We start from the raw sequence: 14,599 nt of genomic DNA on the forward strand, positions 1-14,599 counted from the left end.
ATTGGTGTACAATAACCATGAGAAGAAAGCATACTTTCTGATCTACAAACTAAAAACGCTTGATTTTGTTCATAACCTTTTTTCTACTTCAGAATTGGGAGATTTCAGTAACTTAAACGTTCCCATATGAAGATTATTCACCATAGTGGAAGGGAACATTTAAAAAAAAAAACGTAAATCGGTCCAGTAGAATTACTTTTGAATAAAAGCTTATTGTAAACATAGATTCGGCCATTCCCTTTTATATATATTTTTGAATTTTATACTTATAAGCCAATTTATTTATAATGGTATAATCGAGTGTGGTTTTATTCCTTTAAAATTTAGCGAATTTACACTTTACTGTTATCACCGTAATAAAAGAAAACCCTTATTTCCAATGGCACCAAAACATTTGCATTTCGTCAAAGTATTCGAGTAATAAAGGTTTCAAGTTGGTCAAGGATAATTTTGCAAAACCTCTCATATAATTGAGAAAAATTCAATCGTTTCTTTTTTTTTTTTTTATATACTTATTGTTATTAAATGAGAGGATATTGCGTATTAATTAATTAATAAGACTAAAAGAAGAGTATTTCTTACTGGATGTATTGGAAAAACCAAATTGACAAATATATGGTATTACATCGAAAAAAGAAATTAATTACGTTGGTTAGTAAAAACATTAAACAAAAACTAACTTAATATTCTCATTCAGCACTCGAGGAAAACCCTTTATTACAAATTTCTAAAACAAAAGAAATAAAAAAATCCAAGTTGTAGAAACTCTCTCCTGAAACTCGGATGCCTTTCTTGGTGTAGAGCAAACTTATGATCCAGTCTGACTACGGGAATAGCAATACAAAAATTCGTAAATATCTGCCTCCTACATACTTTGTATCATTATCCGTTCCAATATAAATGCCAAATTATTCAATATAAAAAAATAGTGCCTATTCATCCCTCTTTTCTCATTTTGCTTGCTGGTGTTCCTCAGGGTAGTAATCTTCTTTCTATCTTTTACGCTGTTTATCCCAACCAATCCTAATACTTTTTCTATTAGTGAATAATAACCTATTAATTATATTCTAAACTCTCTAATTAGATACCAATACCACAGCCTTTCAAAAGGGTATTAAAACTAGTGAATTAAATAACCCCCCATTGAATCAACTTTAGTATTTTTTGTAAATTTATGACTTCCTCCCAAACAGTGGTCATAATTAATATTTCACTTACCCTTGTCAAACAGATTCATTATCTAGGATAACATCTGGTTGAATGATGAACTTTAAATCCTCATTCAACTATTACAACTTCGACTATTACAACATTCACTAAACAAACGGTCTAAGTTTCCAACTAATTACTCTCGTATCCAATTCATCCATTCTAATCTCCTAAGTTCTCCTTATTTTCACAAATAAAATGGCCAATGACCTCTGTGTTCTTAATAGTGACAATCTTTCTAGAATTAGATATCAATCATTCCATGTTAAGCTTCTAGCTAACCGAACTAAATAATTTCTAACCTTGCTCCCTTTGCGATTCCTGAAAATCCTCTTAGGCATCTGGATAGAAGATGTATCGGGAAATATAATCAGAGTTCTACCGATGGGTGCATTCTCAAGTCTGTATTTTGTGATTATACAGTGGAACCTGGCCAAGTGAGACACTGGGGTACTGAGAATCCTCTGCTAGTGAGAAAAAAAATGCGGTCCCTTCGTTTTCTTTCGAAAAACCTCTGATAGTGAGAATAATTTTACCTCTGGTAGTGAGAATTTTTTTTTTCCTTTTTTCTCCCTCTTTTACCATATTTACCTCTGCTATTGAGAAAATCTCCTTCCCTCTACCTCCGCTACTGAGACAAGGTTATCATTATTAAAGGTTAGAATACAAACAGCCAATCAGAGAGCCGGGGACACTTGATAATCGATTAGAGATCCATTATTTCCTGTCTCAGATTGTTTGTCTTTTGTTTACACGCTTATTTATTTCGTTTTTCATCATGCCTAAAAGAAAAGTTTTTTTCCTCTCGGCAAGCGATAAACTAAAATTAATCCGCGAAGTTGAAAGTGGAAAATCGGTAGCAGAAGTAAGCAGAGCCGCTAACGTGCCCATCTCCACTTTGGACCGAATCGCCAATAAGGACAAATCCAAGGTTGAGTCGGAATGTGCAACTGGCCAAGAAAACAGAAGCGAGTGAGTACTGGAGAATTCCCCCAACTGGAAAAGTGTTTGGTAGAATGGATGAAAGATCGTCGAGCTGAAAACATTCATTTAAGTGGAACTCTAATCAAACAAAAGGGCCGCAGTTTTGCAGCACAACTGGATATCACGGACTTTAACGGTAGCAATGGTTGGCTAGAAGGCTTTAAAAAGAGGTATGATTTGGTTTTCAAAAAGATCTGTGGGGAAAGTGCAGTCGTTGACAATGATTGTTGTAATCAATGGATTTCGGATTTACCGATGATTATAGATCAGTACTCACCCGATGACATCTTCAATGCAGATGAGACTGCTCTATTCTTCAGGTGTATTCCTTCAGCAACCTTTACTTTTAAAGGAGACCCCTGTCACGGAGGCAAACTGAGCAAAGAACGGGTGACGTTGTTGCTTGCAGCCAGTATGAGTGGTAAAGAGAAATTGCCGCTCCTTATGATCGGCAAGTCCAAGAAGCCTCGCTGTTTGCGCGGAGTGCGCACACTACCATTAAATTACAAAAACAACATAAAAGCGTGGATGACCCGTGATATTTTTACTGACTGGTTACGATCGATAGATATTCATATGAGGCTGAACAAAAGGAAAATTTTGTTATTCATCGACAATTGCTCGGCACATACACATCTTCCGCAATTTGAAAACATTAAAATAATTTTTCTTCCACCCAACACAACAAGTAGGCTTCAGCCAATGGACCAAGGAATTATCAAAAATTTTAAACAGCTGTACAGAACTGAAGTGGTGAAGCTGATTCTACAGAAAATAGAAAATCACGAAACAGTAGATATCACAATCCTGGCAGCAATGCGCCTTGCCAGGAGGGCATGGAACGACGTAAAGTCAGCGACGGTGGCAAACTGCTTTAAAAAAAGCGGCTTCAAGACAGCGCCAGGAGGAGAGAAGGCGGGAGGAGAGCCTGATCTCGAGAACGTTATCGCCTCGGAGGAAGATTGGAGTCGCGTCCTCGGTGACACTTCTGCAAGCGTGGATCTTCCCTCATTTGAAGACTACGTTTCCATCGACGACGAAGCATCAGTCTCTGGACAATCTGTAGACGAAGAAATAGTGATGCAAATAACGCAAAACGCGGAGAGTGAGGAAGAAGACGATGGCAGTTCGGATGGGAAGCCATCACCGTCCATTCAGGATGCAACGAAGGCTATAGAAACTCTCCAGTTGTTCTTCGAAGGAAATCAGTGCGATCCGATTTGCTTCGATCGAATTCATGACTTAGAAAAAATGATTTTGAAGGCCAAAAAATCGAGGCAAACTAAAATGACAGATTTTTTTCAGTAAAATGTATTTAATCTTTCGTATTATTTTTTACGTATTAATCTGTTAATAAATTCGTTTTTAATGCTAACTCTATAATTTTTTTTGTCCTCCTGTATACCTGGGATAGTGAGAAAAATTTGTTAGTCACCTGTGTAACTGAGAAAACTCGGGTAGTGAGAAACCTGGGATACTGAGAAAAATGACTGGTCCCCCTGCGATTCTCACTTAGCCAGGTTCCACTGTACTATAATTCTCATCTCATTTATTCGTATTTTTTAGTTTAAATGTGTGCATAAAAATTATCAGAACTGAATAATATAAACTTAAATACGTGATTATTAATAATGACTACAAAATTTTCTTAACTGTTGCTTAGTTCTCCGAAAAATATTTTGCGATGATTATAGAATGTTAAAAAGTTTCTAAAATATTTATTAGTAAAATTTTCACATACATTTAATTGTTGTTGTAATATAAATCAGACCGAAGGACAATCTGAATACAAGTTAGACTGTACAAAGGCTCACCTCTACGAAGACACCCCTGCTGTCATCGGCGGAGAAGTGACCTCAGGAGGGCCCCAGACAAGGGGGTTAATTCACCCCCGGCACAGGCCGGCACCTAAATCATTAATCAACCCTAGCCGACTATTGCCGATAAAAGCTGTTTGCCGATCTTATAGGGGTTCAGTCCGTCAGCTATCAGGTTCTTTATATCGTGGCTTCCTATCACAGGTAAATCATTGTCAATTTTCATATCATTTATGTAATAATTAGTAATGCCAATCAAAATTATTTTACGAACCAATAGAAACCATAACATTTTTCGTAGTCGACCAGCTTCCTATATTCATATACAAAATTATTTCTATTTTATTATCTTTTTTTATATGTATTTACCTTGTGAAAGGTCTTATCATTCCTGAAACATCAGTTCAAGTATAGATCCAAAAAGTGTAGATCTAATGACGCTCTAATAGTTAAATCACAGGGTTGATTTAATTTTGAGGCCCTTAAAAAAATATTATTCCTCTAATTAGAAATAAAATGATTTTTTTGCGTAAAAGCTATCATCCAAACAAAAACAAAACTCCTTCATTCGTTTTTCCCTTTGTACGTCACTGAGTTCCCTATCTCATTGGGCTAAATTTCAAGAATTAAATATTGTACTTGTAGTTTTTATATATTAAATTTTAATTTTATGTAAATACAGCTGTAAACAGCAATAAATAAGATAATGAAAAAAATATTTTATTTTATTTTTCCATTAACTATTTATTATTCATTAATAGATTAATTTATTTTTATAAATTTTAAAAAGTAATTGTAAAAATGCACATAATCTAGTTGCAGGATCGTTTATCGGCCTGGTGGGCCTTACACGATTAATGTAAGAGGTACTTTTAACAATTGATTATGGGAGGAGGGGGGAAATAATATTCTCATACAAAAGACATCACTAACTATATTCAACGTTATAAATAAATAAAAAAAAATAGATAAAAATAATAATTCTTTATAAAATAGAAAAGTAAAGTTAAAAGTTAATAACGAAAACAATGCCATTTATGGATGCGACAAACTAAATAATTGATTTCTAATGGAGAAAAAAAAAAAAAAAGATTTTAGAATGCCAATGACAGAACTGATAAATATAGAGCTTATGACAGGATGTCCTGCAGCAGCCTGGGCTTCAGTCTTCGGGTTGTGGTTGGGTTTCCCAAGTTGTAGGTCACTACTCCTTTAACTGTAGGTAACTGGGAGTGGAACTTCATGAACCTTTTTTTTAATGCAATCCTCTATTGACTCCATTTTTAATTTCCGATGCGATTGGCTAAAAATATAATTATTATTATGGTGATGAGAAGATAGTTCACCGTGGATAATATACCTGAAGAGGAGATGGATGGGTTGTGGTCAGAGAATAACACAAACAAGTTTAAAAAAGTTATTTATTAGCACCAACGTTTCGGCCAGAATTTCTAGCCTTCGTTAGGGCTAAGAACAAAAAACAAGATAGGGGGTATAACCAATGAATAAAAGGATATATATAGATAACAATTATTATCATAAACCGGATCATGGTCCCGTTTAATCAATTGACAAAATTAGTTACATTGATACAAGTTTTGGTTAACGATGGGACAAAATATTACCTGCGTTGAAATACAATAATTTTTATTATAAAAATACATTCAAAGAAAGTTGTTAAAAAAAAAAAAATAATATGTGTGTGGTCAGAAATAGAGAAATCAATAATCAGATGTAATGATTTATGTTTTAGGTTTTAGTTCATAGAAGAAATTTAGTAAAACCATAATAGAGTTATCTAATCACGAACTGTAGTGGATCGAATCCTACAACCCCTAACAACAGAGGTCGAAACCTCACACACTAAATAGTTCAAATTAACACTGTCACTACGGTGTTTTATTTTTATCAACACATTTTTATTTTAGGTTTTTATATTATATTTTTTTTTTTATACCAGATCGGCCTGGTGGGCCTTACATGATTGATATAACTTATATTATATATATTTTTTTAACAGTTGATTATGAGGGGGTATAATCGTACAAATGACACCCCCAACTATATACAATGTTCTTATTAAAAGAAAACAAATAATAATAAAATAAATAGATAGGAATAATGCTTTTTAATAAAAGAGGAAAGTAAAATTAATAACAAAAAATAATGATATTGGTACTCTTAAATAAAAGAAACAATTGTATTCTAATAGTAAAAAGAAACAAGTTAATTTGAAAAAGGGAAGAGAGAAGAAAAGAGGGGGAAAAATAATGAATAAATAAAATGAATAATAACAATATGTATTTAGAGGTAGTGTGACTAAATGAATTAATTTTATATTTATTAATAATTTATAAAAGAATGTCCTGCAGCAGTCTGGGCTTCAGTCTTCAGGTTGAGGTTGGGTTTCCCAGGTTGTAGGTCACTGCTCCTTTAACTGTCGGCAACTGGGAGTGGAACTTCATGAACCGTTTTTTGATATAATCCTCTATTGACTCCACTTGTAATTTCCTTTCCTATTTCCTTTGAACCAAGGATCATTAACTGCGATTCTTAGGACTTTATTTTGAAAAAATTGTAGTTTTTTTCCTTTTCGTGAAGGATGCCGCTCCCCAGACTTCACAGTCGTACATGAGCAGTGGCCTGTGGATTGTTTTAAATATAAGAACAGTTGTTTCTGGTTTTAATTTGGAATTTCTGTTTAGGATAGGATATAGCATTGCTAACCTTGCGTAAGTTTGAGTTAGTTTGATGTTGATATGGTGATTCCAGATAAGGCGGTGATCTAGGTGAATTCCCAGGTATCTTACTGTTTCCCTGGCAGGATTCCATTTCACATTTTTACCTTTGATTAGATCTGGTGGGCGTCGAAGAGTAAAAATTTTTGAGTTGTATTTTTCAACATTCAAGCTAATTAACCATTTAGTTAAATATTGTTCTAAATCATTAAGGTGACTTTGCAAAGTGTTTCTAGCTCTTATTATGTCATCATGTTGAGAGAACACAGCTGTATCGTCAGCGAACATAGCTATGGAGGTGTGTGTGGACTGGACGATGTCGTGAAGGAGAAAGTTGAACAAAATGGGAGAAAGGACTGAACCTTGTGGAGTACCGGCATTGATTTGTCTAAGGGTTGAATTTTTGTTATTAATTCTGACTGAAAATGTTCTACCATTGAGGAATGAGCTCAGAATATTGTATAGGTATTTTGGAGTGCCTGCTTTCTTTAGTTTATATAGGAGACCTCAATGCCAGACCTTATCGAATGCTTGTTGGAAATCTAAGAAGGCTACCAGGGTGTCTCTTTTTTTCGAATCCGTTAATTATAAATTCCGATAGACTTGCCAGTTGGTGAAAAGTGGAATGACTGTATTGAAAACCGAATTGAAAATCAGGAATTATTTCGACGCTTTGAAAAAATGAATTAAGATGGTTTTTATAACTGATTACTGTAATTTTCCAAAAATGGGTAATAAACTGATAGGTCTATAGCTGCTGATTTGTTTAGCGTTCTTACCAGGCGTGCGAATTACTATGAGTTCGGCTTTCTTCCATTTATCCGGAAAGTATCCGGTACGAAGGCAACTGTTGAAAATTGGCGTGATAAAAGCGACAGCTTTCCTGGTTAACATTTTGATTGCTATGACTGGGATCAAATCATGGCCAGGACTTTTCTTTATCTTGAGCTTTTTAATCAGGTCCTGGAGGTTTTCGATTATTGTATACGTCACATAAATATAAGATGTCTCAGTAGTTGAAATAAATATGAAGGCCATTAGAATCGAAATCGATACCACTTTTGTTTGGAGGGACCAATTATAAATGAAAATTTAATGCTATGCGGTCCCCCCTAAAGCTGATAAAATTAAGACTAAGCTTATGCAAACTTAATGCGAGGGGTCTATAAATTCTAATCACTGTCCTAAATATTCATTCACCTGTTGACCCTTCGGAGGTAAGCCTTAGCGATTTATTACTAATAATTTATCCATCGATATACAACGGAACGTTTATTATAAATTCTAAAAATAAAAATAAATAAAGAATTATCTTACAATTATGATTAATTATGCGTTTTGTAAACGAGGAGCTGAACAACTGAAGGAGCGAGATCTTACAGTATCTCCAGTACAAGAACGAGTGACCACTGAAAAATACATTGTTGCTTTAGAATATCTCACAATTACCTCAAATACTATGCTGTATCCAATACTGACTGACTGAAGTCTCATCGCACTTTTCTTTCAAAAGCAGAGGAAATACTTCATGCTACCAATTCAGTGGCCTAATAACTGAGAAAAGGTAGAATATAAGCATCTCTTACATGCCAAAGCACGATTCCGCTGAATTATACGGGCAACTCACACTGGCATGTGGTCGTATCAAGAAAGATTGCCCTGAACCCGAGCTTAGAGCTGCTGCACTAAAAACAATTTATGAGCTATACCCCATAGAGCAATGGCTACACATTTATACCGATAGGTCTGCAAGGGAGCTGCAGCGGGTGTATAATCAAGCAACTTTCAACTGTTATTTCCCGTTTGAGCTGGATGTGATAATCATAATAGCGAAATACAGGCTATTTGCTTTGCGATGGAAGCCACTATTGAAAGCGATCTTCAGTGATTCCCAAGCCGTAATAAAATTATCTACACCAGTTATTCCAGAGTCGCCCATGGAAGAAAAATGCAAAAACATGGCTACTAATATTTAGAAATGAGGAAGGATTATATATCTATAGTGGATACCAGGCTATGTTGGTATATATGCAATGAACAAGATGACAAGCTGCCTAAGATGGTTGTACAGGGAAACAGCCTGTTAGACCACTTTCCTGCTGAAAAGTTAAATCTATTATAATTTCTTATTGTAAATACAGTACAAGCACTAGACACAAAATTCAAGCAGAAGGAAAGAAGTGGGAGAGCCTACTGCTCAAGGATAAGCGAATTCCCGGCAATCTTAGCAGAGCTGAGAGAGTGGCTTGTTTCGTCTAGTAACAAGACATGATCTGCTCCAAAAACGCCTCCATCGAATAGGCATCGTAGATTCACCGAAATGTTCTCTTTGCAACATGGGAGACATGGATGGGGACCATCTTTTGAAGTGCATTGGTCTGAAAGATATTCAGCAGGATGCGGACGAACTAAGGGCAAAAGTAAAATTGTATTGGGCTGCGGGAGAGAAAATGGCGTAATAGTCTTCATGTGGCGTAGAAAAAAAAATATATCCAATATTACTATATATTACTCTATAACGGTTCTATCGATTTTAATATATTCGATAATATCCTTGAACTCGGGTGTTTAAATAAACAACTATGAGAATGGTTCTGTCTGTTACGTATGGCTTGGAATATAGAAATCGTCATTTGCGGAAATGTTCTACTATTATTTTTTTCCCCCACAAGCTCAAAATATACTGCATCACCTATTGAAAACAGCTTTTAAAAAAATTGTCTCAATAATATTTGAAAATTAATACTAATATCTAGGACTTATTTTAGGTGTATTTTTGAAAAGGGGATCACTACTAATCACCTCATTTGGTTGATTACTATATATTTTTTATGCCAATATCTAAATTTTTTTTATGGATTTCGACCACAGATTTTTATGTAAGGAACCGAAATAAGCAAATGTTATAAATTATTAAGTTGCGACGTTTCGGGCTAAATTTAAGACCATCAGGGTTGACAGCTTTTAGTACCAATCTTAGCGAAACTTTCACTAGAGAGTAAAATGAAAAAAACTTATTATGTATAAATACTATATTTATACATAATAAGATTTTTCTTGGTCAACTAAGTAACTGAAATCTAAAGTCATTGGAGGAAGAGTAGGATTAATATACTGATCATGTCCTTTCTAAACCTCAAATATATTTGAAACTTTGACATTCACGGATTATAAATAATTGTTTACATAACTAAAACACATGAATATTAAGTTAATAAAAATCATATTAGTCGTATGGCATTATATGAAACAATTTCGAGATAAAATTGTCCTTTCTTTGTGTTGTTAGGTATAAATAAAATGTACCTATCTAATGAATCCCAACGGGGTCTTTTGAAATAATTCGTCACGATGTTGACTATTGATAATAGTTGATTTAAAATGTATCAGGCATTCATTGTAGCTCGAGACTAGATTGAGAGTAAGTCGAGTATAAAATTTTAATTACTTTTTATAAATATTTGATGTGAAGAGGTTGGAGCTGTGCAATGAGGTGATCACAACGGGAGATTAAAGGAGTTAATGATTTATTCAATGCTTTTAATTTTTTCCCTTTGCTTTTGAGTCTCGTCTTCGAATAGTAACCAAACCTCAAGTGTTAAAGTGATTATATTTAGATAAGTTAACTTACTAAATCTCTGTGATAATTCTATAATTAATATAAAAATCTTGTTTAATAAATTAAAAGAGTTATTGAAAAAAACTATTATTTTAATTTTAAAAAAATATATCGGCTTTGTATTTTATATGATGAACTGAACATTCGGATAACAGCTACACTTCAAAGTGTGTACGTAATTAAACAGAAAAAATCCAAACTGATTTTTTAAATTAATGTTTATGTTGTATTTTTGTAAATTGAAATTTATGTAGGATGGTATGAAAGAGAATAAAATATTTTTGTTTGTGATGAACTAAGAGTGAAACACGTTCTCGTGACTTCGTTTGTCAGCTAGATACATCACCAGCAATTTGAGATTTCCAGTGCATTTTTGTTAACAACTGTGCTTCAGAAAGTGATAGGTCTCTAGTTCTGAGGGTCATGCCTGCAAGACGTCTTTCCAAACGTTTCTCTTAGCGACTTCTTCTGTGAGAAGTCAAACGTTCATATTCCATCAGTAGCAGTATATTGACGCTGTTTGGGCTAACAGAGCCAATTTTGAGGAATTGACAGCCTTCATGTTGTCTGTACTACAGCTGTGTGTCATAAGGAACATTAGTTGTGGGAAAATATTTGTTTCCCTACTTTCTTTTATGAAATTATAGCTTATCGAAACGGATCCATTATTTTTAAAAGGCCTCTTGTTTAAAAACAATTGCAGGGAAGCGAAAAATCCAATGAAATATTGAATGATGAAAACAAAAAAGTTACAAAAAAAAAACACATTTTCATGTACATAGATTTCTCTAGAAAGTGTAAATAGTATGAAATCTTTATGCTATGTCTAATAGTTTAGAAAACAGAAAAAAAAGACTTTAAACACCAGATAATCGATTAACTTGGAACAAGAATGTGGCAAGCTGCGATTTGAGAAAACTAGTGTTTTATACAAAACTCCCTGATATAATTACCAAATGTAACACTATGTCTAATTTACTCATTTCTGATGGTGGCTATAGTTCAAAAATATTCATGAATGTTATAGTGTAGGATGAACTGTGCAGATCGTTCAAGCTTTGTTTATACCTTCCAGCATAACAAAAATATGAGTCAGGTATAGAATTTAGACATACATATAGCGGAATTCCCTGATACTTACGGGTATACAAGTATGTTTTAAGTAATTGCGTCTCGGCGACGGAAATTAGACTATAAAGTAAGTCTGAGGCAGAGCGAGACGTAAATAGGAAGATTTTTTTTTTTTTTTATACCCCTCCCTTGCCATCTCTGGCTTACGGGGTGCGGGAGCAGTGGGGTAGTGCGCTGGGGTTTGCGCATGCCACTACTCCCTAGGATCACCAATTTTTCCTTTTTTATGATTAAAGTTTGGAGTGACTGAGAAACTCAAAACGTTTATAAGTCTGCTTGCTATCCTACAAAATGGAATGGAGGCCTACTGGTAAGTCATGCAAAGAATTGAGGGTGTCATATGCTCTTGTTATCTTTGACACTAGGACTCCTACATAAAATAATGATAAAAATTTATAAAAAAAAAAAAATTTGAAATAAAATAAATTATGATAAAATTGTAAAATGTTCCAAACTTTTTTTTTTCCTTTCGGGCAATGCCATTCGGGTTTCGGCAGTGGGGTAGTGCGTTAGGATAGCTGCCAATAATCATATTTTATTTGCAATATTTATTTTCATTTACAATAAATTTTTACAAAATTATTTGATGGAAGCCATTTATTTTATCGAGAACCATGTTAATTAATCCTTGGTGCAGCCCTGCACTCAGTTGAGTGCCTTAAGATGGGGCTACACCTTATCCACAGTATCCGTTTGGTAGGTCCAGGCCCCCTGGTTCGCATCCGTCCAGTACCACTTGTCACTCCTTCCATTATAAACTCTCTAACCACTGAAACCCACTAGTTTCTATCCTTCCATCTTCTTCCATTCCTGACAATCCTCCGAGGCACCTGAAAAGAAGATGGCCACGAAACCAGCTAATGTAAAATGTCATTAGAGTTCTACCAATGGGTAGTTTCTCTTCACGCCCATACACACTCCAATTTAACTTAGATCAGATTTACTAAATGTATTATAATGTACAGTTGTAAATAGCAATAAATAAATATTTAAAAAAACCTTACAATGCCACAAGGCAATCCTAGGCAGTAGTATGCTAGTATACATTTGTCATTTCTATTATTCATGTGTGTGTATGTATTGTATAAATTTAATAATAAAGGAGGTTGCGAAAAGGATATACATATGATGTGAAAAATAGGCAATATACATATTTCATTTTCCCTGTAATATGTATGTACTTAATTTACGAATATAATAATAAAGGACGTTACGAAAAACGGTATGATTCACTGTGCCTTCTATATAATTTAAGGGAGGAGACTCAGTCAAATATACATATTACATTTCACGTATTATATGTTTACGAAGCACTAATTGTATTTTAACGAAGGATAAACAAAAAGAATATAAAAAAAAAAAAAAAAAAAAAAAACCGAAAGGATTGCCTTTTTAGTGTTATGACTTCCTCTTTTGAGATTGTGACATGCCGTACATCGATCAACCTACTCGCTTTAATTGTCTATTTCAAAAGTTAGATAAATGAGGCTACCACGGAGGGCGGGGGTGGAGCAAAAATTACCCCTAATATTTATCGATTTGAGAACTGCTGATAAGCGTACTTGGTGTATCTTATATGATAACATTCAAGCATTGACACGATGGGGTTTTTTTGGAGGGAGTTGTGAAGGATGACAGAGGAATATATGCCGTAAAAAAGTACTGAATCTACTATTCTAGGGCTAAACATTTGAAAGGGGTGAGGCTAATGTAGTCGAGTGTGTTTAGGCGTAGAATTAGCAGCCTTGAGTTTGCAGCGCCTCTATTTCAATTCTGACCTGGGCGGGTTGAGTTTTATTTCATAGGAACAGGACAAAAAAAAATTTTATAGGAATCTACACAGGAAGGTGATCGGTTCACGCTACATTCTATTGAAGGGTCAACAACATCAACGTTTATAAGTGACCTGCATGTATTGTCTCTTACTAGTTTGAGCATTAGCTAATTATATTACTAGTTATAACTGGTTATTTCACTTTGAAGATGATACATTCCTATAATGGCTGCTATAGTTCCAGTGTATGTACATTTCTGTTATGCTCCTCAATCTTTGCCATTTCGGTGTAAGGATTTTTTAAAACAGCAAATTTTAAGTTTAAGAATAAATTTAATTTTTAATCCATGTATAAAATATTTATTTTTACTATATTGAACTTGATAAACTTGTAAAAAAAAAAATTACTTCGATACATAAAAAATGATGCTATACAAAGAATCCATCTTAAGGAATTATGACCAATTCCTTATTTTAACATAACTTATATTAGAGCTCAATATTAGTAATTGTTTTGAATTACGTCTTTACTCAATATTAGTAAATATATTATTAAAGTAAGATAAAAACTGACCGCTTTGCTAGGGTACAGGTCAGGAATGCAAAATTTTATCGAAGTTCTTAAATTGTTAAGATTGTAACGTACATTGGCTAATACTATATTGGTACAATAAGCTCTAGTAACGCCAGTTGTTGGGAAACTGACTGCACAACTCTGAATTAACTGGAGTAGCTAAACCATAAAATCAGACGCCGTCTCTAATTAAGACGAGTTTTCGAAGTCTTATTTTTCTGTGATTAATTAAATACTTAACATTTTTTTTTTTCAAATAAACATATTAGATAGTTTTTGACTGTTTTATATTAGCGTAACTGTGTTAAACTGGAAACCAAAAAGAAAATCACTTTAATACAAGTATGATAGAAAAAAGAGAGACAATTTTTATAATTGAAATAATAGAAAATTAAAAAAAAATTAAAAAACGATAAAAAAAAAAACTAGAAAAAATTAAAATTTGTAAGGTAAAAAAAAATATAACAAGGAAAACAGAAATCATTTATAACCTAAGTATATAATGCATTTTTTTTTTAATGTGACAATTTAAAAAAATATATATTCTGTGACTATTTATATTAATAGGTATAAAAAAAATTGTGCTTCAATAGTTAAAAGGCACTCTATGAAGAAAAAGAAAAATTAGTAAATTACTGCTTTATATATTTTTTAATAATTATAAATTACATTTTTTTACATTATAATGATAGATTGGTCCTTGTAGACTTCACGGGCTGACTTTAGTGCCAGGGTATATGTCAAGAGAAGAAA

The 14,599-nt window shown here is 33.6% G+C and overlaps 1 protein-coding gene across 1 annotated transcript; it reads left to right on the top strand.

Annotated features, from left to right (window-relative positions):
• The first annotated feature begins 2,151 nt into the window (after window positions 1–2,151).
• On the top strand, window positions 2,152–3,501 carry LOC106677392 (tigger transposable element-derived protein 6-like). Its single transcript, XM_014415298.1, has one exon. It carries the CDS (start codon window positions 2,152–2,154, stop codon window positions 3,499–3,501), a length of 1,350 nt encoding a protein of 449 aa, XP_014270784.1.
• Window positions 3,502–14,599: the final 11,098 nt, after the last annotated feature.

This window comes from Halyomorpha halys, unplaced genomic scaffold (genome assembly GCF_000696795.3).
Source record: "Halyomorpha halys isolate HHAL.00 unplaced genomic scaffold, Hhal_1.1 Scaffold98.1, whole genome shotgun sequence".
NCBI classification, from domain to species: Eukaryota; Metazoa; Arthropoda; class Insecta; order Hemiptera; family Pentatomidae; genus Halyomorpha; species Halyomorpha halys.